Source organism: Balaenoptera physalus (genome assembly GCF_965194825.1).
Source record: "Balaenoptera physalus genome assembly, chromosome: 5".
Lineage (NCBI taxonomy): Eukaryota > Metazoa > Chordata > Mammalia > Artiodactyla > Balaenopteridae > Balaenoptera > Balaenoptera physalus.
The window spans coordinates 74,453,977-74,475,225 of record NC_138884.1 but is presented as its reverse complement, the minus strand read 5'-3'; the positions used below and the strand labels follow the sequence as shown (position 1 = coordinate 74,475,225).

Here is a 21,249-nt window from a genome sequence, read left to right as displayed (position 1 = left end):
CAAGTGCTGTTAGTGTTAGAGATATGACTGGACTCCAGGTCAGCTGATTTTGCACATGGTAATCCTTTTGTCTAGAACAGCCCCACCCCCATCTCCACCTCCTTCCCCCAGCTAATTCCTCTTCATCCTTCAGTTTTCTGCACAAACGCACCTTCCTCGAGGGAGCAAGCTTTCTGTGGCCCCCTGAGCGTAGATCAGGACCCCTGCCTCCAATGTTCACACAACTTCCGTAAAAGCAGGCCTGCATGCCTTGCCTTTCATCGTATTTCCAGCCTCTAGCACTGTGCCTGGCACATAGCAGGCATTCAGTAGTTATTCATTGAATGAATGAGTACATGAATCCTGCCCTTTTCACCATACTGACTCTTCCCACTGTACCAGTCAGTGTTTGTCTAATTCATCCTTCAGTTTCCCATCATGATGAAGAGTATCGCTGTCCCTCTGACCTGCTGGAAAAGGAAAATTACATGGTTGGTGTAGTGAGACAGCATGTCACCAGTGAAATTACAGTGAAGCTCAGGCTCCCTGATTACCGTGTGTGCTTAGGTCCCTTGGCCTTGCTGCTTTTCAGAAGATGAAGTCAGAAAAGACTTATTTTACTTGATCATTTATCCTCTATCCATAGGAACCTGGAATGTGCTGAAATTGAACAGGGAGTAGAGAAGATGTACAAAAGCATTAAATGCATGAAAATTAGGGCTAAGCAGGAGAACAAATAGAGCTGGGCTGAGTAAGTCTCGGGGAAAGAAAGATGATGAATCAGTTTTGGCTATTATTGGAGATACAAGATGTGGGAGAGCAGCAGATCAGGAGCCAGGGTCCTCTTGTGAATACAGGTGCTTTCACTCATGAGCTGTGTCACCTTAACCAAACCAGCCTCTTTATCTGTTAAATGGATATGCTGTCTTCAAGGATTATTATGAGGACAAAAAAATGCACGTGACATTACACTATCTGCTATAAAAAAGCACTTTACAAATGCAGGGCATAATATTACTACTGAGATAAAGAGGTTGTCGATAACTAGCTTTCTATTTCCAGACCATAGACCAAGACTAAATTGATTCCAACAGTGGCTAGAGAGGTTTTTTGGTTTTTGTAAAATAAATTTATTTACTTTTGCTTATTTATTATTTTTGAATGTGTTGGGTCTTCGCTGCTGTGCGCGGCTTTCTCTAGTTGCGGAGAGCAGGGGCTACTTTGTTGCAGTGCACGGGTGTTGCAGTGCACGGGCTTCGCATTGTGATGGCTTCTCTTTTTGCGGAGCACGGGCTCTAGGCACGCAGGCTTCAGTAGTTGTGGCTCGCGGGCTCTAGAGGGCAGGCTCAGTAGTTGTGGCCCACGGGCTTACTTGCTCCGCGGGCATGTGGGATCTTCCCGGACCAGGGATCGAACCCATGTCCCCTGCATTGACAGGCGGATTCTTAACCACTGCGCCACCAGGGAAGCCTGGCTAGAGAGGTTTATGAAAAGATCTTTCTCCAGGTGGGGCATCTGAGGAGTGGAACAGGTAGCGTGGAAGCCCGTGGAACCCCTACAGAGCGTTAGAGGCAGGCTAGACGATTGCTCGTCCTACGTGATCTAGGCATGGGACTGAGCCAAGGGGCTGAAGTAGATGATCCTTTGACTTCCAGTTCTGAGAATCTGTGTTTTAAGATTCCAAACTTTCTTCCTCTTCCTTGAATTTTTTATGATGTATCCTGTTTCTATTGTAATTATTAGGTGATTTGGTACTCTATAGCCTATTGAGTACCAAATATTTTCATAAACTACCAGAGTCCAGGATGAACCTCCAAGACGCCACACAAAGTGTAATCTGACTTCAGGCTCTTCCAGCAACTCTAGTTTGTTTGATGAAGATAGTTAATTGCTCTTTAGCATTTCATTTGAATGAGACTCACGGATCTGCTTAGGAAGAAAAGTGCTGATCAATTACAATTGCCCCTGTTGTCATGGAAACAAGCTGCAATTGGACTATAATTATATTTCCTTATTCCTGAAGTGAATCCCTAATCATTGCCGTGGTAATTACCCAATATCTATGGTCCCAAATTACATGATGCTTGTCCAAAAAAGACAAAGGAGGAGTAGGAGGGCTGGCCTGAGACATGTGTTAACTGTGCAGCTGCAGAGAGCCTTCTTCTTTTTTGGGTGGGGAGAATTTCCCTCTGTAGGCTCATACTCCAAGGTTAGATGATGTCAGTGGGTCTTAGATGTGCCCAGAGTTTAGAGTAGTGGCTAGAAGACTGTATCAGGTAGGATGATTTCAGTTGTAACAGAAAACACTTCTACTGGTATCTTTCTTCAACAGTAATGAAATATATTATCTGATTCCTGATAGTCTGGAAGACTTTCCAAGTTCCAAGGTCCATTAATGAAGCAACCCAGCAACATCATCAAGATCCAGTCTGATTCCTTTTTTTCTCTCGTATTTTCAGGGAGGAGGCTCTTGTCCTCAGGCTTGTTTCCTCATAGCTCCAAGATGGCTACCACTGTTCCAGGTGTCACATGCAGATGACACAGACCAGGAATGGAAAGGGGATCATCCCTGTCTTGTGTCACATTTTATTCATGAGGAGACCTTGCCCAGAAACGCCGCCCCCAGCAAACTTTCCCTCCCTTTTCGTTGTTCCTTTCACAGCAGACCCCACTGCAAACAGTAGTTCCAGACAACAGAACTTAAAATGGAGATGACTCTGCTTGACTCCTCCCTGCGCTCCTTAGCACTAACTGCGCAGTGGGTGAGGGATAGAATAACGTGTCTAAGGGATAACTTTGTATTGCTTTCTTTCTCACCTTCTCTCTTTACTGTCACCTTCCAGTGCCTAAGCTCCAGGCCACAGGCCCATCACACACCCTCTATCTGATCTCTACCACTTCTGCAGATAAGCATGGGCATAGGGCACTGGACCTGGGCTTGGACATCCTAGGAGCATGGGGCCTGTCATCCTTTGCTCTCAGGCAGCAGCATGTGCCACTAAGAAAGAAAGGCAGCCTCTTGGGGGAGAAGTGATATCAGAACACCAGAGAACTGTCCAAATGAGCTGTCCATGCAGATGGGCTAGGTGGGAAAGGAGAATCAAAAGGAGATCCAAAGGCATAGTGTGATGGCTGTTTTTGGTCATTCAGCTGTTAGCATCCGGTTCTTCTTCTCAACAGCACCCACATTTCCTTTCAGGGAATCAACTTTGCCTCACTGTGTGCCCTTCTGACAGGACATAGTGCCTGCTTCCTATGACAGAAGCCAAAAGGGCCAGATCTTTTACTTGCCCTCCCGCTGAAGCCTGGCATGAGCATGTGACCCAGCCTGACCCATCAGTCTTTGTCTCCTAGGGCTTTGACTTGGCAAGTGGGTCCAGGAAGTAAGGACACAACCACGAGAGCAGCGTGTAACTGGGCTCTTCCCGTGGTGTGATGGCCGCTGTGGTTCCTGATGCCTAGACCTCTAGACCACTCTTTACCCCTGTCTTTCTCCAAGCTTTGACTCTAGATTTCATTGTTCTGTGAGCCCTCACTGTTCACCTAGTAGATTTTCTTTTGGTTGAGTGAGACAAAGTTAGTTTCTGTTAACTTGCAACAAAGAACTATAACTGACATAGAAAGAAACCTGAAAAACTTGGTGAGAGAGAGAGACGGCATGAAATAGAAGGTGGGAAACAAAGCCTGGAGCAATTCCCTGGTTTGAGTTGAAAAGGAGGCCTAGAAGGAACCTTTAAAGGTGCTGAACATCCTGGCTTGCCCACCCTTTGGCTCCTCAGAACTTTCTCTGATGGCCTCCTACATAGGCCTGCCCTCCCTGAAAAATACCCACCATCAGAAAATATTCCCCCTCCTCCCATCAGTATGTTTGCATCATGCTTTCACTCCCTCAGTGACCTCTCCATGGGAAACACATCTGGTTAACTACCCTTCAGTGTTAATCCTTTACTCATCCATTTAAAAAAAACTTATTCACAAACTTTATTTGGTAAAGTTCTATGGGAGAAACAAAGATAACAGATGTGATCCCTGCCCTCACGAAACTCCTAGTACTGTGGTGGAGACAAGATGATACCATTATCATTATTAGAATCACATCTGTGGAGCATTTTACAATATGCAAAGCACTTTTATTTTCCCTCTCATTTAAGGCATGATTATAGTAACCATAACATAGACACGTATGTAACAGGAGATGCATGCATAGGGCTTTCAGTGGGAGAAAAGATCCCCTTCTTCCAAGGAAATAGGAAAGGCTGTGTGGGGTTGATAAGATGTGAGCTGGACCTTGAAGGATGGGTAGGACCTGAACTGAGAGATTGGCCTTGGGCAGTCCATCCGTGGGGAGGAAGAACCCATGCAGTGACAGAGCCCAGAGAGGGTATTCGGGGAACCGAATGGTTGGGTTTGCCTTACAGGATGTTTGAAGTAGGGTAACATTTGATAATAATAGGTAACACTTCTATAAGAACTTAGCTCATTTAATCCTAACAAAAGCTACATGAGGTGGGTCCTATTATCATCCTCATTTTCAGATAAGGAAACTGAGGCACCTGGAGGTTTAGTGACGTGCCCAAGGCCACACAGCTAGAAGTGGGAGAACCAGGTTTCACAAGGAGGCACACTGGCCCGAGTCTGAGTGCTAAATCCCTGCACTGCATGGATTTCATAGAGCCAGAGTGGTTCAGGGTCCTTAAAGGCCAAACATGAAGAGCATTAAATGCCAAGCAACCATTACAGCTTCATCTGGTAGGACTTTGGCAAAAAAGGAACCACTAGAGGTTTCTGAGCTGGCAAAGTAATTGCTTGAAGATTGATGTAGGATTTGAGAGGAAGTGGAATTGGAGAGGACTTCAGTTGGAGACCATTTACAGGTGTCAGTCATATTACAGAAATAAGCAGAGGATCCTCTGAGGGCAGTCGAAAGGCCAGCGAGTATTACTGTCACTGCCCCCCTGGTTTCAGTTCTGTCTTGATCAAGTCTCTCCCTTCACCTCCCAGGGCCTTAGCTTCTTTGTCCGAAAGGATTCCAGCTGTGGCCTCCGTGATCACAGAGTCAGCAGAGACTGCTGGCTGTGCCAGGGCTGCCATCTGCCAGAGCTGCCGCTGCCCTGGATTCTCAGCTCCCTCTCTTGGCGCTCGTTTCCGTTAGAGACCCACTAGAGATGCGACGAGCAGCTCTCCGGGCCTCCAAGCGCAGTCGTGGAGGAGTGTGGCAGGCAGAATCCAGTGCAGGCCTAAAATGGGTCCGGGAGCTCAGGATTTGCAGTGCTACTCATTGATTTCTGTATTGTTTTTGAAAGATTTCTGCCTGTGAAAGGACAGATAATGTTACTCACTAAGGTCTTTTGCACAATACCTTTCCCCTAACCTGGGTCTGACCTTACTTGCAAAATAATATAGCACAGAACCTGAGGGATGATAGTAACACAGAAATAGGAAAGATTGGAGTTTTGTGGGAAACGCTTGTTGAGTTTGGTTTTGTTCATGTTGAGTTTGCAGAGACAGTGGGATAGCCAAGTAGCTGGAGACACGTGGGTAGAAGAGAGCGTAGTATTGGAGTTAGATAGACAGTTATTAAAAGTGATTGTTAAAGCCCAAAGAGTAGACTCAGGTCATTCTACCATCTCTGCCTTTGGAAAGATAACCATAGGAGTCAGTGAAGAGTTGAGGAGAAGATGAAAAGCTGGCCTCCACGGGCTGATGAGAAGCCTCTGATTCGATGTTTGGAATCCCAGCCTCTCTGCCTATAACAATATTATCAATGACAACAACAACAAAACCTTTCTTTGCATAAAGGCCCCAGGAACTTCTGCTCTTTGGACCTCTAAGTCCAAACGGACCATTTTTCTGCCGTCTGTAAGTCATGGCTCTGCGATTCTTCTCTAAGCTTATGAAGACTGTTCCTCAGAGCCCAATGTTCCAAATTTCCCAAGTGGGCCTCTTTTCCTCTCCTTCTAGAGTTTGCTTTTCCCACATGTGCTTGACATTTGACCTCAGATCTTGTTTTCATTAAGATGTCTGTTAAATGACTGTATTGACAATCCTTCAGTTACAAGTTAAAAATCTGGGGGATTTTAGAGGTCCTTATATATCTCACAACCGATCAACAGGCTACTCTGTGTCCTAAGCATCACAAGAAAAGGTTCCCACACAGCAAGTCCCATTTCTTCCATCTGAGCAGATAGTCTGAGGGTAAGTTGCGGCACTGAGGCTCAGAGGCCCCTCGCCTCTTGGCTCACTCATAATAAATGGAAGGGCGGAGAATTGGCCTACTTTGCAATCAGTTGTGAAAGATCTTTAAATGTCAAGAGTAAAGAAGTCCAGATGAACTCGGCTAAGGTACAATTTGTGGTAAATTGCCCCTCCATCTCCTAATCATGTAGTTTATAGTTCCCAGCTGGTTAAGGACAAAGATTCCCACCAAGCTCTTTGTTCATTAGAACATAATTTCAAGCTGAGATCGCCACACGTGGGCTATTCAGTTTCCATTCCAACCCTGCCTCAAAATCTGGAACTTGGGGCAACATTCTTACCCACTCTTTGTCTCAGCTTCCTCTTCAGAGAAAAGGAAATAATCTACATTGTAGAGTTGTTTGGAGCCGACATTGGTAACCAGGATTACCAAATTGCCAAGGATGTAATGTTAACTTGCATTATGTAAACTGAATTATTTAGAAGAGAGTGTTCATTAGTGTAACTAATAAACCAATGACCATTCTCCTGCACTGTTTCTTCTCAGAGCTTTAAAAAGGGACAAAAACCAAATATAGGAAGAAAAAGGTACAAATGTTTTTCATCACTTTGAAAAGTAATCCTCTTAAGAACCTTAAGCCTTATCAGAAAGTAGGTCCTGTCATGTCTAGAAACTTAATAAATATCAAAAAAATTATTTAGTTACTTTCACTTCTGGCTGTGATGAAGTAGCTTGTAGCAAATCGGTGCTCCCACCAAGAACAACTGGAAATACATATAAAATATTAAAACAGAGACGTCTGTTTGAAGCTGTCAGATTGCTGCTAAGGCACCAGACTTGAGCAGTGAGATCCTGGAGAGAAGGGAGGCCCACTGAGTTGAGGCCAACTTTCTGCATATTGCTTCTCTCCTGTTGGCATTAGTTGACTCTCAGGGTGCAGGTCAAGAGACCAAAAAGGCTCAGGGTGGCTGCCAAGAGGAGGAGAAGGAAGCAGAGCTGTAGGCAATCTCATGGAGCTGGGAACACAAAAATTAGAGTTTGAGGCTGCCATGACAGCCAGGACTTGAGGGACTAAGTTCCCCCCAAGAGAAGAGAAGCCCAGAATGAACCTAAATCTAGGCAACAGTTTTCCTTTTGAGGAATCTGTTGATACAGCTGCACAGGAATGCAGCCTGAAAAACAGGGCAGTCTAGGGTGCTGGAAAGACAAAAATTGGAGTTTGAGAATCCACCAAGGAGAAGGGCCTTAGGAAATAACCCAGATTCTTAGTTAAGACTCCGGGAGGCCTGTACCCTACAAGTGGGGACCAAGCAGAGGTAGTCTGAGCCTGACAAAGATTGCTAACCAGCCAAGATCAGCTTGGTTTCTGATTGGATTGAGGTGTTTTTGCTCCTTTGCTGCTTGCTAGAGGAGTGAGCAAGTCCTCTCTGAAAGGAGAGAACCCAGCCTCTACAGTTTTTTGTGCATTATGTGCAGAATTCAGTTAAAAAATTACCAGGCAGTTAAGAATCAGATTATGAGGAAAACAAGATAATAGAAATAGACCCAAAGGGGGCTAAGATACTGCAGATTCAGACAGAGCCTTTTAAACAATTGTGATTAATATATTCAACAAAATAGTTGACAAGGTGGATAATTTCACTAGAGAACTAGAATCTATTAAAAAGGATCATCTGGAAATTCTTTTTTTCTTAAACGTCTTTATTGGAGTATAATTGCTTTACAATGGTGTGTTAGTTTCTGCTGTATCACAAAGTGAATCAGCTATACATATACATATATCCCCATATCCCCTCCCTCTTGCATCTCCCTCCCACCCTCCCTATCCCACCCCTCTAGGTGGTCACAGAGCACAGAGCTGATCTCCCTGTGCTATGCGGCTGCTTCCCACGAGCTATTGATTTTACATTTGGTTGGAAATTCTTGATTTGAAAAATGCTACTGATAGTAAGAACTCAGTAGGTACTTTTAACAACAGACTGGACACCACTAAAGAGAGGATTAATGAGCTGAAAGCAAGCTAGGTCAGTAGAAAAATCCAGACTGAATCATATTGAGTAAAAAGAACAACAGATACAGAAAAGAGCATGAAAGACATGTGGCTCATGTTGAAAAGGTCTAACATTGGAGAATCAGAGGGGGAACAGAGAAAAACGGGGCAGAAGCAGTATTTGAAGAAATAATGGCTGAGAATTTTCCCAAACTGATGAAAGACACCAAGCCACAGGTTTAAGGAGTATTATGTACCCTAAGCTAGATAAATTGGAAGAAATTCACACCTAGCCACAACAGACTAAAACTGAGAAAACCAAAGACAAAAATCTTAAAGTCAGCTATAAGAGACAGACTGCTTGTCTTTTTCAAAGAAGCAGTAATATAAGTGCATCTATAGAAATTCTATAGCTAACATCATAACTTAAGGTAAAATATTGAATACTTTTTTGCTCAGTTTGGGAATATGACAAAGTCCATCATTACCACTTCTATTTAAGTTCATGTGAAGATCCTAGCTAATTGCAGTATGGAAGGAAGGGAGAAAGGAAGGAAGGGAGGAAGGAGAGAAGGAGATTGAAAATGAACAAATAAAACTCTTTTGTCATAGATAACATGATTCTATACATAGAAAATCCAGAAGAATCAACAGTCATATTATTATGATTAACAAATAAATTTAGCTAAGCCTAGTTATAACATCAATAATCAATAACCAAGTGATACTTCAATATTCTGCCAATAAACAATTAGAAAAATAAAAATTTTAGCCTATACCATTTACAGTAGATTTAGAAACATCAAATATGTAGGAATAAATCTATCGAAATATGTAAAAGACCTCTATACAGAGAACTACAAAACATTATTGAGAGTAAGTAAAGAGGATCTAAATATTAATAAATGAAGGAATATCCAGTGTTCATGGATTAGAAGATTGACTATTGTAAAGATGTCAGGTATCCCAAAGTTTATCTATAGATCCAATGCCATCACAAAAGTAATCCTAGGAGTGTATTAGAGTCTGTGTGTGTGTGTGTGTGAGTTTATGTAGAAATGCAGAGACAAGAGTAGCCATCTGGAAAAAAAAAACAAAGCTGGAGAACATAAACTGCTAGATATCAAGACTCATTAAAAAGCTATAGTAACTAAGACAGTGTGGTATTACTTCTGTAAAAACAGACAAATAGACCCGTAGAACACAGTCCAGAAACAGGTTCACACATATACAGTCATTCAATTTACAGCAAGTCACTCATTGTCTTTAAGCCTCAGTTTCCTCATCTATAAATAGGCTTAATAATAGTGCCTTCCACATAAGGTTTAAATATTATATGTCACAAGGATTTAGGTGTTATATTAAAGAAGTTAGCGCACATGGAAGGGACATAGCAAGTGCCCAGTAACATTTAGCCAGTATTAATATTACCACTGTGACTACCACTGTTATTATAATTATTACTACTACTACTATTACTATTCATTTTCTCTATTTTTCAATAAGATCATCTGGAATTGGGGAATGTGGGGACATTAAATCCTGGTAGGCAACAAGGAATATTTGGGGCAACACAGAAGAGCAGGATACTGTCAGTTCTTAGCCTTCCTGGAAAAAAGAATTAGAGCAGAGAGTTAAATTTCATGATTCAGTCAAAAGATTGACTTGGAAACTGGAAGGGAACTTGGCCTAGTGCTGGTGTATAATGTACATACAACTGTGAGACATTAGTAAGCATTTATTAAGCATCTAAAGTGGACTTGTCCATATATGTGTTTATAAGAATATTTGAGAGCCTGCGTGCGTATGTAAGCCATTTGTAAAAACACTGTGTAGAAAATGAAGTCAGTTACCTCTTGTTTCATCTGAATCATAGCCAGGGATCTGAGAAAAAAGTTTAGACACAATATTAAAAGGTTTGGTTCCATAACTTTGAATGGAAAGTTTATTTCATAGCATCTTTAGGTGAACTTGGAAGTTCATTTTATAGCATAGGTCACAAAGTCTCTGAGGACAGGGAGATAGTGATACATTTAATTTCCTTTTCATATTCATATTCATATCTTAAAACAATGCCTCATATTTCATAAAGTGGGTTGCTGCTATATAGTGCCTTGTGCTATTTAGCCGAAGGCTTACCCATTATTCCAGCTATTTAGTGTCTCCAGCCCTCCCATATTCCAGCCCACAAGGCTGGAATTGGCATCCTGTCTTCCTCTCCCACTGATCCGCCCAAACCCCATCTCACTCATGGGAAGGAATACTAGAGACCTTCCACCACTTTAAAACACTTCAGCTGCCTGGCCTGGGATTGTATTCAGCAGATCTAAATTCTGTTTCTTATGCTACAACTTCTATTTAGGCGACTTTAAATATGGTTATTTACTCCCTGAGTTTTATTTGCAACAAAATATTGGTGATGAGATAATGAAAGTAAAACTCTCAGCACAGTGTTTTCATCAAAGTAGGGATTGGTGGTTATTATTATTATTGCCGGGGGCTTCCCTGGCGGTGCAGTGGTTAAGAATCCGCCTGCCAATGCAGGGGACACGGGTTCGATCCCTGGTCTGGGAAGATCCCACATGCCGCGGAGCAACTAAGCCCGTGCGCCACAACTGCTGAGCCTGTGCTCTAGAGCCTGTGAGCCACAACTACTGAAGCCCACGTGCCACAACTACGGAAGCCCGCGCACCTAGAGCCCGTGCTCTGCAACAAGAGAAGCCACCACAGTGAGAAGCCCGCGTGCCACAACGAAGAGTAGCCCCCGTTCCCCGCAACTAGAGAAAGCCCGTGCGCAGCAATGAAGACCCAACGCAGCCAAAACTAAATAAATAAATTTTAATATATATATATTATTATTGCCGAAGATCACACAGCCAGGAGGCTCACATCCAAGTCTTCTGTTTCTAAACCTCATATGCTTTGTTACCATGCTGCTCGTAATTTGGCAAATTTGATGAAAAAATTTGGTACTCAGCCTTTCCAAGTAGGTCTAAACTTGGTCGGGACCCTGCCTGCTGCATTTCTGTAATTCAGTTCAGAGGTACAGCTGGAGGCCCGTTTCCCCCAGTACTGCGTCTTCTTTCTTGCCCTAGGTCACTGATAAAACCTCCAGGTGGAACCCCTTTCTGGGGAGGGGAGAGGGAGAAGTGGGGCTCTCTCGCCCCTGAGAGAGCTGCCTGTGTGCCTGGCATCACGGAAATGTGCCTGCCTTGCCTTATGGGGAGTGTGTGATTCTGCCCCTGCGTGTTCCTCCCCAGAGGTAACTTAATTTCCAAGATCAAGTAAGGAACAGCTGGTGTCTGCTGCTTCCTCCTCCTGCAGTTCACCCAGCCTGTACCTCCCAGTCAGGTAGAAGTCCAGATTTCCTTGAAGTCCAGACTTCTTTGAAGTCCAGCCTTTCAACTGAAAAGTGTTTATTGTTGGGTACCTACCACCTATAAGCTGCCCAGTGCATGCCACCCATTAGAAGCTCCCTAACACACGTCTCCTCCTCTTCTCTGAATTCCTAGAGTCTCGACAGAGAGACTCTTTATTCCTATAGTTCCTATAGCAATTCCAGGCCTCATCAAGTCTTTGTTTTAGAGGTATATATCTTCCTTCCACTTTGATCGCAATCTGAAAGAAAGAAACTCTTGCCTCTTACTTCTAGATCTGCATGTTACTTAAAAAGTACTTGTTGACAAGCCTTTACTGGGGTAAAACTGACAGTGACAGCTCGTCAGGAGAAAGGCTCCTACAGTTAACATTTCTGCAGTGCCTTCTGTCCTGGGTTCTCTACAAACAAGTAGCAGTCTGAGTTCTCCCACCGAGTGGCTCTGCAACATTGCTGTGTTGGAGACATGCTCCCTTATTCCAGCGGGACCCTTCTGTCTACCCAGCTACTTGGCTGACCTCTCACAGAAAAGGACACCATGCTGGAAGTGCTTTCTGAATGAGACAGGGGATGTGGGTGCAGTCCCCTAAATCAGGAGGAAAAGGAAATTGAATTGCCAAAAGGAATCTTATCATCCTAATAAAATGAAGCACATGATTTGCATTCCAGGTCCTTCAACTATTCTGTGGGAACCCGGGCGTTTTCCCATGACAGTATTTTTATCCCTGATGGGGGAGCAGAAAGTGAGCAGACAGTTCAAGCAATGTCACAGGACAACATCCTGGGCAAAGTCAAAACTCTTCAGGTAAGACAGCTTGAGATTGGAAGGTCAGAGCCATAGGGAAGGGCCCCGGCTATGGAGGGAAGTGGGAAAAGTTCTTAACTTGGCCTTGAGTAGTGGATTGGGAGGTCCAGGGGGTAGCTCCTGGGGAGAATGTCTGCTTTCTCAAACCTCACTCAGTTTTCTGGAAGCCTCCGTCCACCTGTGAGAGGTTCACTATCACCGTTGTACCCACCTACATAACATGCCCTCTCCTTTTCTCTCAAGTTGTTCCCTCATTTTTAACTGGACTTAATGAGGACGAGTGCCCTAGAGAGGCTGCAGAACTTGGGTGAGAGGAAAGAGCTCCTAACCGTTAAGTGTTGGCCATAATCCCTGAGCACAGGGTTGACTGTCAGCTGGGGGTAAGCACAGCAAGCATTCCCTTTCCAAGTCTCCATACTTGGCCAGTGAATGGTGAGACTCTTTATTATTCTGTTGTGTTTGTAAATCTGGCTGCCTTGAGCCAACCTATCTCAGAGGGGTGCTGTGAAGCTCTTCAGCTTCGCTCCTGTTCACACTGCAGAGTTGGGCAGTTTTCCTACATAAAATTGACTCAGATGGTATCTCCTTAAGAATGAAAATATAATAAAATAATTTTTCACTAAATGAGATTGAAATAACGGGAAATCCAGAAAAAGCAAGGGGAGCAAAGACCCCTGGGATCTGACCAAGTAAGTCTGCCCGAGTGCTCAGTAGAATTCACTCACCCGACAGAAGTGCCTAAGCAAGCACTTCTCTGAGCCGGGGGTGCTTGGAGGCAATGCAGACTATGAACAGGGGGCTGTGGTCTGCTGGTTTCCATCTAAGTCTACAACAACGAATGAACCAATAAATGAATGAGTGAATGAACCAGCAAAAACATAAAAAATAAAGGGGACAGCTGGCTTGAATAGCTACTGACACTCAAATTTTTCTGTTTTCTTGAAATATTCTCGTTTCTACTGATTATTAGCTATGTATTTTGTGATCTCTGTTTGGTTACATATTCCACACACACTCAGCTGAATATAGCATATGGTGAGGTGGGAAATAGCCAACACCCTGAAACCACACCCAAACTTGCCTAGATCTTTGTACCTACCACACCACTGCCCAAGGCCATAGTCCTGCCCTCAGAACTAACCTAGGCACTTCCTTCAAATTTCAGCTTTCCTAACTAGCTCCCCCGTTCTTGGTTCTTGCTGGTTGTACTGCTACACATTTTATAGACTCAGAAGAAAAAGTAAGCTGTCTCTTCTCATAAGCTGGAGAAGGGGGAAGGGTGTGACGGCCAAAGAAAACCTTGATCCCCTTCCTCCTTACCTTTCCTTCTTCAAGTCTTTTATTTCCTGGAATATTATTGCTGCGAAGTAATGAACCCTCATAATATTCCCTTTCTAAGGGGAATGACTTACAGATTACAGTCTACAAAACAACTATTTGACAAGGGCTTTCAAGGAGTTCTTTAAAAATTAGATAATAGTCTGTCATCTTAAATGGTATCAGCTTTGTAATGTCACACCACCTGCCACTGCCACTCCAAGAAGTGGATTTTGAGTTGTAAAAAATAGATAATTCCTCAGTATTGAAAATACAGAAACTCCATAGAAATATGTGAATGCCAGTTGTTTGTGTTAATGATGTAAGCCATAAGTTTAAAGAATCTGATCTCATAACTAATAAAATGTAAAACAACTGACTTCCCTGAAGCAACAATTCTGTTAAAACAGGAGAAGAAATGTGAGTAAAGCAGAATAGCTTTCTAATTTGAGTGCTCTCCTTTGGACATTATCTACTCATACAAGGTCTGCCTAATTTTGCTTCTGCTGCATGGATTCAAAAGCTTCCTTACAGCTCTAAAGTTATGTTTTTAAACAATAAAATAAGAGACTTTTGCTCTTCGAAGAGGGAAATGGGGACCACTATCATAGCAAATGTGATTTTTGGAGTGACATAAGATATAACTGTATCACCCCCAAAAGACTGTGCTTTTATTTTTCAGTCGACTAAGCAGTATGTTCCTGGTAAGTCGTAGAAATAGTAGTTAACTTTATTAACTTGCATGAATGCTTTGCATTTTTCCATAAAAACGTTATGCTGGTATTGATGCTTAGTAAGCAGCATAAAAGACCGCCCCCTCGTAGACTCCAGCATGGAATGAGGGTGTTTAGTTACGTCAGAGGCATGTATGTTTTTTATGTCTGAAATTGTCTTTGTGTATGTGTGTATGTTTATTTTAAAAAGAGAGAGAGAAGTAATGGCTAACACCTATTTGACAGTAAATGTCCTAGCAAGCTGATTTGCCACCATTATTAAGACATTCTTTTGAAATGAGATTTCTACTGGAATGTCATTTAAAAAAAAAAAATGCCATTTTTCTCTGGCTTAAGAAACTTCCTAGTCCTTGGAAACCGGAGCCACGCCTGTAATGACTGCACTTGGAAAGGTTGCCCCCTAGTGTCCACACGTAGTCATCTCAGCCAGAACTGTCCTATGTTGCACCCGTGATGGTTAGTATCTGTCTGCTAATGCTGAGTACGGAATGACTGAACACAGCATAAATAAGCCTACTCTTTTCTGAACAAAGTGAATCTACCACCTGCCAAAATTTCTGTGGCAAGCAATTGAACCTTTAAAAGAAAAATTACTTTTTTCCCCTGAGTATAAAAATAATTCATTTATTATTATTGCAGAGTGAGAACAGATTTTAATATATAGGACAGTTACAGGGACAGAAACAACAGTGGTGTCCTTTTTGAGGACCCTATCCATAACAGTCAGTTGTTCTATGGCCAGTGGGTGAAATAAAAAGCCCCCGCCAGGCCTCTGCCACCACCTAGCTGCGCGGCCTTGGAACAGTTCATTTAACCTCTCTGACCTTCATGTGCCCTATCTGAAAAATAAGAGGATGCCTGTGATGGATGATCTGAAGGGCCCCTCCAGTTCTTAAAATCGGCCATTTATACAAAATCACTGTTCACCTGCTATAGCACAGAGTGGCTTTGTAAGCTTTGCACTTCACTGCATTTGGACCACAATGATCTTGATGTTCCCTACAGCTGCCCAGAGCACAGATCAGGGAGGTGGCTGTTTATTTCAGATCAAACCAGGCTGTGAAGCATGTATGCACCTGTCGATGATAAGACTCAGGAACATCACAGTCTAAGCCTGCAAGTGATCTTTTAGAATTATACCAGATCTTTGTCTGAAAATGCTTAGTCTGTTAGCCCACGGACTGTTTAGCTCAGGAGGGAAAACCGCCATATTTAGTAGCTGCTATCTCTTGCTGAGCTGGATTTCACTTTAAAATGCCAAAGTGTCTTACCTTTGAGGATCTGGGCACCTCACGCAGCTGTCAAGGACACAAAGAATAAATAGCTGCTCTTAGCCACTTCTGCACAGAGCGAACGTCTTTAAATCTGTGTGCTTTTGATTTTGCTTGTTCTTTTAAATTCATTTTAACTATGGGAGTATACGTAGTTCGCTCAAGAGGACAGCAACTTTATTCTTCTGCCTTGTTCTTACAGACGTGGTCTGAAGGATGGCTGTGAAAAGTCTGGGGAAATCTAAACTGGCAGTGTGAGAGCTGCAGAATATGATGTGCTTGGAATTTCCACACCATAGGAGAAAAGCCTCATAAATATGGATGTGCATTCCTATAACATCGTTCTCCAACATTCCATATTACAACAAAATGGCCCCATTTGAGTGAATAAAATATCGCCCCTTTTAGCTCACATTCCAGTCTAACAGTAACTCCATTCATAGCCACAAGTAACATGGACTCAGTTTAGGCACAGCGGTTCCACTCTCCCCTCTGGCTATTATCTCAGTACATATAAAGAATCCATGGGTATGTAAAAAATATATATCTATATATGGAGGGAGTGGTAATAGTTTATTTTCCTGAAAACTTAAGGGCAAGCTCATCTCAACAGACTGGTTTTCAGTGATTGCTTATATCACAGTTCTTCCCAGGACCGTGCCTGAATGGTGTGCAGAAAAAAAGTCACCAAAAAGCCACATTTATCCCCATACTCAATTCACTCGACACCTGAGATTGCCAGATAGGTTTCAGCAGTCACCTTTTAGTTGTCAGTAAATCACACAAAGTGTCCAACAGCGCAGTCTCCTTCAAGTCAGCTGAAGGAAGCATTTGGAGCAGGAACCACAGGGCAGGTGCAAGAGCCTTGGCCTTGAGAGCCCAAGGCTCAGTCACCATGGCCTTGGACCTTCAGCCCTGGCCTGGCCTGTTCCACTGTCTCGTCCCCAACCACTGCAGGGTGTGTCTGTGAAGACAGTCCTTTGTCTGGACAGAGAGGCTGCAGCCCTATCCCTAGACGATGGCCGTCATTTCTTTCATGACCTGGGTTCTCCCCTCCTCCATCCCACACCCACCTCCCAAGCTCCCTAGCCAGCAGCCCGAACTTGTTTTCTCTAGAGGGATTTTAAATCCAGCTGTTTTACGGAGATGCTCATCGTTACTCTCAAAGGCAACAGCATTGTGTTTCTTTTGCCAGGATGCACATATCTGTGACATAAATCAACCCTCTGGTATACACACACATTCTCCCTCCCTCCCTCCCTGCCTCCCGCTTCCTCTTCCTTCTTTCCCATCCACCTTCCCTACCCCGACCCCGCTCCCTTCAGCTGTTGTACCTGCCACCAAGGCTGCAGCTTCTCCTCCCTATGCCTCTTCTCTGCCCCCTGCACCCTCCTCTCAATTTGCCTCTTTCTTTAACTCTCTACTTCATTTCTTAATATCACTCTCTCCATTTCCCAGCTTTGTCCCATGCACCTTATTTCACCTGTTCTTATTGCATCTAATATTTTTTCCCATTTTCTCTTTCATTTTCCATTGACAGCCATGATACCCATCCCATCTTTGGAGTTTATTTCAATCCAGACTGGGATTACATTTGGCCATATTTTCTTTTCTTTTCTTTTTTTATCCTAAGCATCAGGGTGGACCAATGTCAGTGTTCTAAAAAGTGCCCTAATGAAGAATAATATCAGCATATTCATTCTTTTCTGTGATGGTGGCAGAAATCCTAACTAAAGGGCATTTAGGGTATTAAGCCAGGTTCTCCTTGGAAGCTCATTCAAGGATTATTCTTTCCATTATAAGTAGAAGAAATACCCTCATCTCAGACATTCAAGAGCATTGGTAGATGGCACACCCTGACAGCAGGGGGTCTCAGTCTAAGGTGATGGGGAAAAGTTTCCAGCTCTTGGCCAGCACTCCTAGAGAAGGGATAACTGGTCAACCAAAGGCTGGGCTGGGAGTCCCGGAACGAATCCCTGCTCAGGCCGTCACTAGGATGCTGGAACTCCTCCTGCCACTTCTGCCCACGTCCCCGTCCCTCTCCCACAGGGCAGCAAGTGAGACGGGCCTGTGGCTTTGTTACACCGTGTCCTCTCGTCTGATACCATCGGCTGTTCTAACTGTGCCTGCTTATTGATCTGCTTAGAGTAGATACTAACTGCCGCTTCCTGCTAAACTTGTTTTTAGAAGGTACCCTTTTTCAGCCTTCTGCTCCCCAAAACCCTTTTAGGCTGCTCAAGCTGTGCTTCACTGGCTGAGCTCAGGCTTATGATGTGTGCTCCCTCCCTGGGGTGCCAGGGGAGCCAGGCTCGGGCTGAGATGCCAGCAGATCAAATACGAGTCCTTGTCTCTCTGTGCTCCTGACTTGGCATGCTGGGGTGCGTGCCCCCGGGATGTGGGGAGGGGGGCCTGGGGCTCATCTCTTTCATGTCTCTGCAATCTCACCATCCACCATGCAAGGCCGAGGGGGAGCTGAGTGAAGGTGGGTGGATTTGATACCCTGGAGTTCAGAGAGAGAAGGGGCATATTTCCCTCGAGGGAGTCCTCTGCTGGGGAACTTCAGTGAGGTAGTAAAAATGCTGCATCCTCTCTTTCTTTCTGCCCCTAAAAGAAGAAGGAAGTGCAACGTTGAATTTATGAGAACCAGTGGAGTGCAATGAAAATAACACTGACTGTGGTTTAGAAGACATGGATTCAAATCCCTTTGGGACCACTCATTCTTTCCATAAGCTTGGGCCGGTCACCTCTCCCCACTGGACCTCTGACTTTTTTTGTAAAGTGAGGGGGTTGGATAATGTGATTGCTAAGGCTTTTTGCAGCTTTGTGGGATTAAATATTGGCCACATTAGAGATAAATATCAGATAATGTAGTCTCTATTTTTTTTTCCTTTGAAGCATAAAAAGACTGTGAAACCCAAGTACCTAGATCTAGAGCAGTAATTCTCAGCCGGAGGTGACTTTAGCCCCCAGGGGACATTGGACAAAGCCTGGAGGCATTTTTGGTTGTCTAAACAGGTTGAAGAGGGGTTGCTACTAGCATCTGCTGTCCTGGGGTGATGCTAAACGTCCTGCAGTGCACAGGACAGCTCCCACAACAAAGAATTATCTGGCCTTAAATGTCAGTAGCGTGGAGCTTGAGAATCCCTGATGTAGATAAAGGCAGTAGTTTGTACAATATGTTCGATTCAGTACAGTAATCTTTCAGATGACCACGGCTTACCTCTTTTTCTTCCTGAGTGTCATTCACTTTCTCTACCCATTAAATATTTTATATCTAATATATCTAGCCCATTAAATATTTTGCCTCTTATTAAAAACTATTATGTTTATATATTTTTCTTCAGGGAATATAATTCCTTTTTTTAATCTGGCTTTTCTCTAATTCTGAATACTATTTATCTTCCTAATTTCTATCCCGTTTTTCCCTCCTTCTCCCCATCCGTTCAGCTCCCTCCCACCAGTGATCAGTCCCTCTTTGGCCCTTCCTCTGGCCTCCTTCTCTGTCCCTTACCCACTTGGTTCCTTCTGGCCCGTAGGGCACAGTGGGTAGCTGCAGCAAGGCGAAGAGGCCGTCCTATTGGCAGGACAAGATTGCTTCCATTTTTTCCGTGAACTCAGCATCAATCATGGAAAGACTTGTGGGCCCTGGGGCCTTCTTCCATTTGGCAGTGGTACCCACTGTAACCCGAACAGGATGTTCAAGCTAGGGGTTGGTGAGGAAGGTAGATGAAACATAAATATTCAAGGGGAGTATGTCCAAAAAGGCTGAAGGGTTCCCTTCTTTGTGCAACCACAAGGGTCTTGATTTCCCCCAGTGGTTTCTGCATTTCATGAAACGATTTTCTATCCAATTTTGGTACCCTTAAAAGACTTTTATATAAATAAACTCATAGGTTAATCAAAAAATTTTTGTCATACCCAACTTTTGGTCTCTCTACGCCCCTGGAAATGTTGGCATCTCCATGAAAGAGGTGGCTGGATGAAAAAGCTCATGGCTCGAAGGTGGGAGAGAAATACCAGGAAACAAATTCAGTTATTACAGGACCGCATCAGGGTTTACTGGCATGGTGTCTAGTCTGGAAACCGGTCGTGTACAGAATATGCCTCAGTGCCTGCTAGCTATGGGGAATCTGGCTGTGGTTATTGTGAACCGCTTCACTGCTTCAGAACGTCTTTCTTTTGTTTCTCTCCAGCGACAGTTGGGCACGAACATCAAGTTTGGGCAGCCACCACCCAGTGCCATTCCCATGAAGAAGGCAGACAGTGGCGAGGCTTACTTGGAAGAGGTTCCGTTCCTGACCAGTCCCATGGAAATTGTGGCTCAGCAGGACGTCATCCTCTCAGACACCGAGAACAAAGTAAGGCTCCTCCAGGGAATGACTTGATTGCTAATAAGCCCAGGAGGGTGCTGGGCAGTGGACAGGGGCATCAGTAACCCTGGGGTCTGCAATGTGGGGAATAAGGTGGGAGAAGCTTTCCTGATGAGTAGCCCAGGGCTGGAGGGCACTTCCCGGGCCAGTGCCTTGATCTGCAGGGGGGCCAGCTTGGAAGAGGGGGAGGCAGGGGAGAAGTGCCCCTCGCAACAGCTCTTCCCAGTGTCTTCCACTTACTCTCGGAGACTTGGGCTGACCCACCTCTTCTGGGAGCCTTGCCCGGCCTCACCTCCAAGCTGCGCTATCTCCTCTGTGCCTTCACTGTGCATCCTTAGTGCTCCTTACCCATCTGTACTCCATCTGCATCTGGGTCCACGTGACTATTTTCTCTGCATCTCTAAACGTTGAGTTCCTTGAGGATAATCTGGATCTTACATGTCTCTGTCTCCCCAGGACATCGTTACTGCTTACTTAGGAGCACTGAATGATTACTTGTCGAATTGGACTAATTTAAAGGGAAATGAGGAAAGAAGTAGGTGCTCAATAAGACAGAACATATCAAACAGACCAGCTTGAAGTCTACTTAGTGTGGAAAGAAAGTCACACTGGTCCAGCACTGCCGTATCTAAATTTGTTCTCTTGACACTTTGAAGGAAACACTCTGAGTATATCCTGAAATGAGAGTCGCTCTAGCAGCCGAAGGGACACCCTCAGGCCTCTTATGGGAAAAGGAAGAAAAGTCCTACCAGTAGCTAGATAAACTGTTCTCTAGCTGAGGCTCTGAGTCTTCCCATGCTTAAAAGAAAGTATTCTCTGTGCTGTGCCTACCATGGTGCCTGAAATGACATTGGGTGTTATTAAGATGTCCCTGGAAGAAGTCGTGCTTGTTATCAGCTAATATGTCGTAAGAGTAGAACAAAAGATAAGTGACTTGTAGAGCAAAGGAAGGAAGGAAAGAAAAGATGGACAATCTCCTCTGTTGCCCATCTCTGCCTGGCCCTGGTGACTCCTGGCGCCCACACTCGTGCGTGGTGGTGAAGCAGGCATGGGGCCCATCTCTCCCACTGGTCCAACAATGCTCTCTCCAGCCTCTTGAGTGCTGGGCAGCAGCATGGGCCATCAGCCTTGATTCAGGGATTTCCTATGGACCAAAGCAAATGTCTTCCCTGTTACTGAAGATCTAATAAGTGCAGGGCACTGTGGCCTGG

At 44.2% G+C, this 21,249-nt stretch overlaps 1 protein-coding gene across 3 annotated transcripts in view; it reads left to right on the top strand.

Annotated features, from left to right (window-relative positions):
• CRACD (capping protein inhibiting regulator of actin dynamics) overlaps nucleotides 1-21,249 on the top strand; it is a 384,229-nt gene that overhangs the window by 221,571 nt on the left and 141,409 nt on the right. For 2 of the 3 annotated variants that reach the window (XM_082464423.1, XM_082464424.1), the window contains exon 4: nucleotides 19,862-20,026. In XM_082464423.1, coding sequence (XP_082320549.1) covers nucleotides 19,916-20,026 — 111 coding nt within the window. In that variant the 5' untranslated portion in view covers nucleotides 19,862-19,915. Of the gene's footprint in view, nucleotides 1-12,210; nucleotides 12,347-19,861; nucleotides 20,027-21,249 lie in introns of all 3 variants that reach the window. The other variant, XM_082464425.1, reaches the window with a different exon arrangement.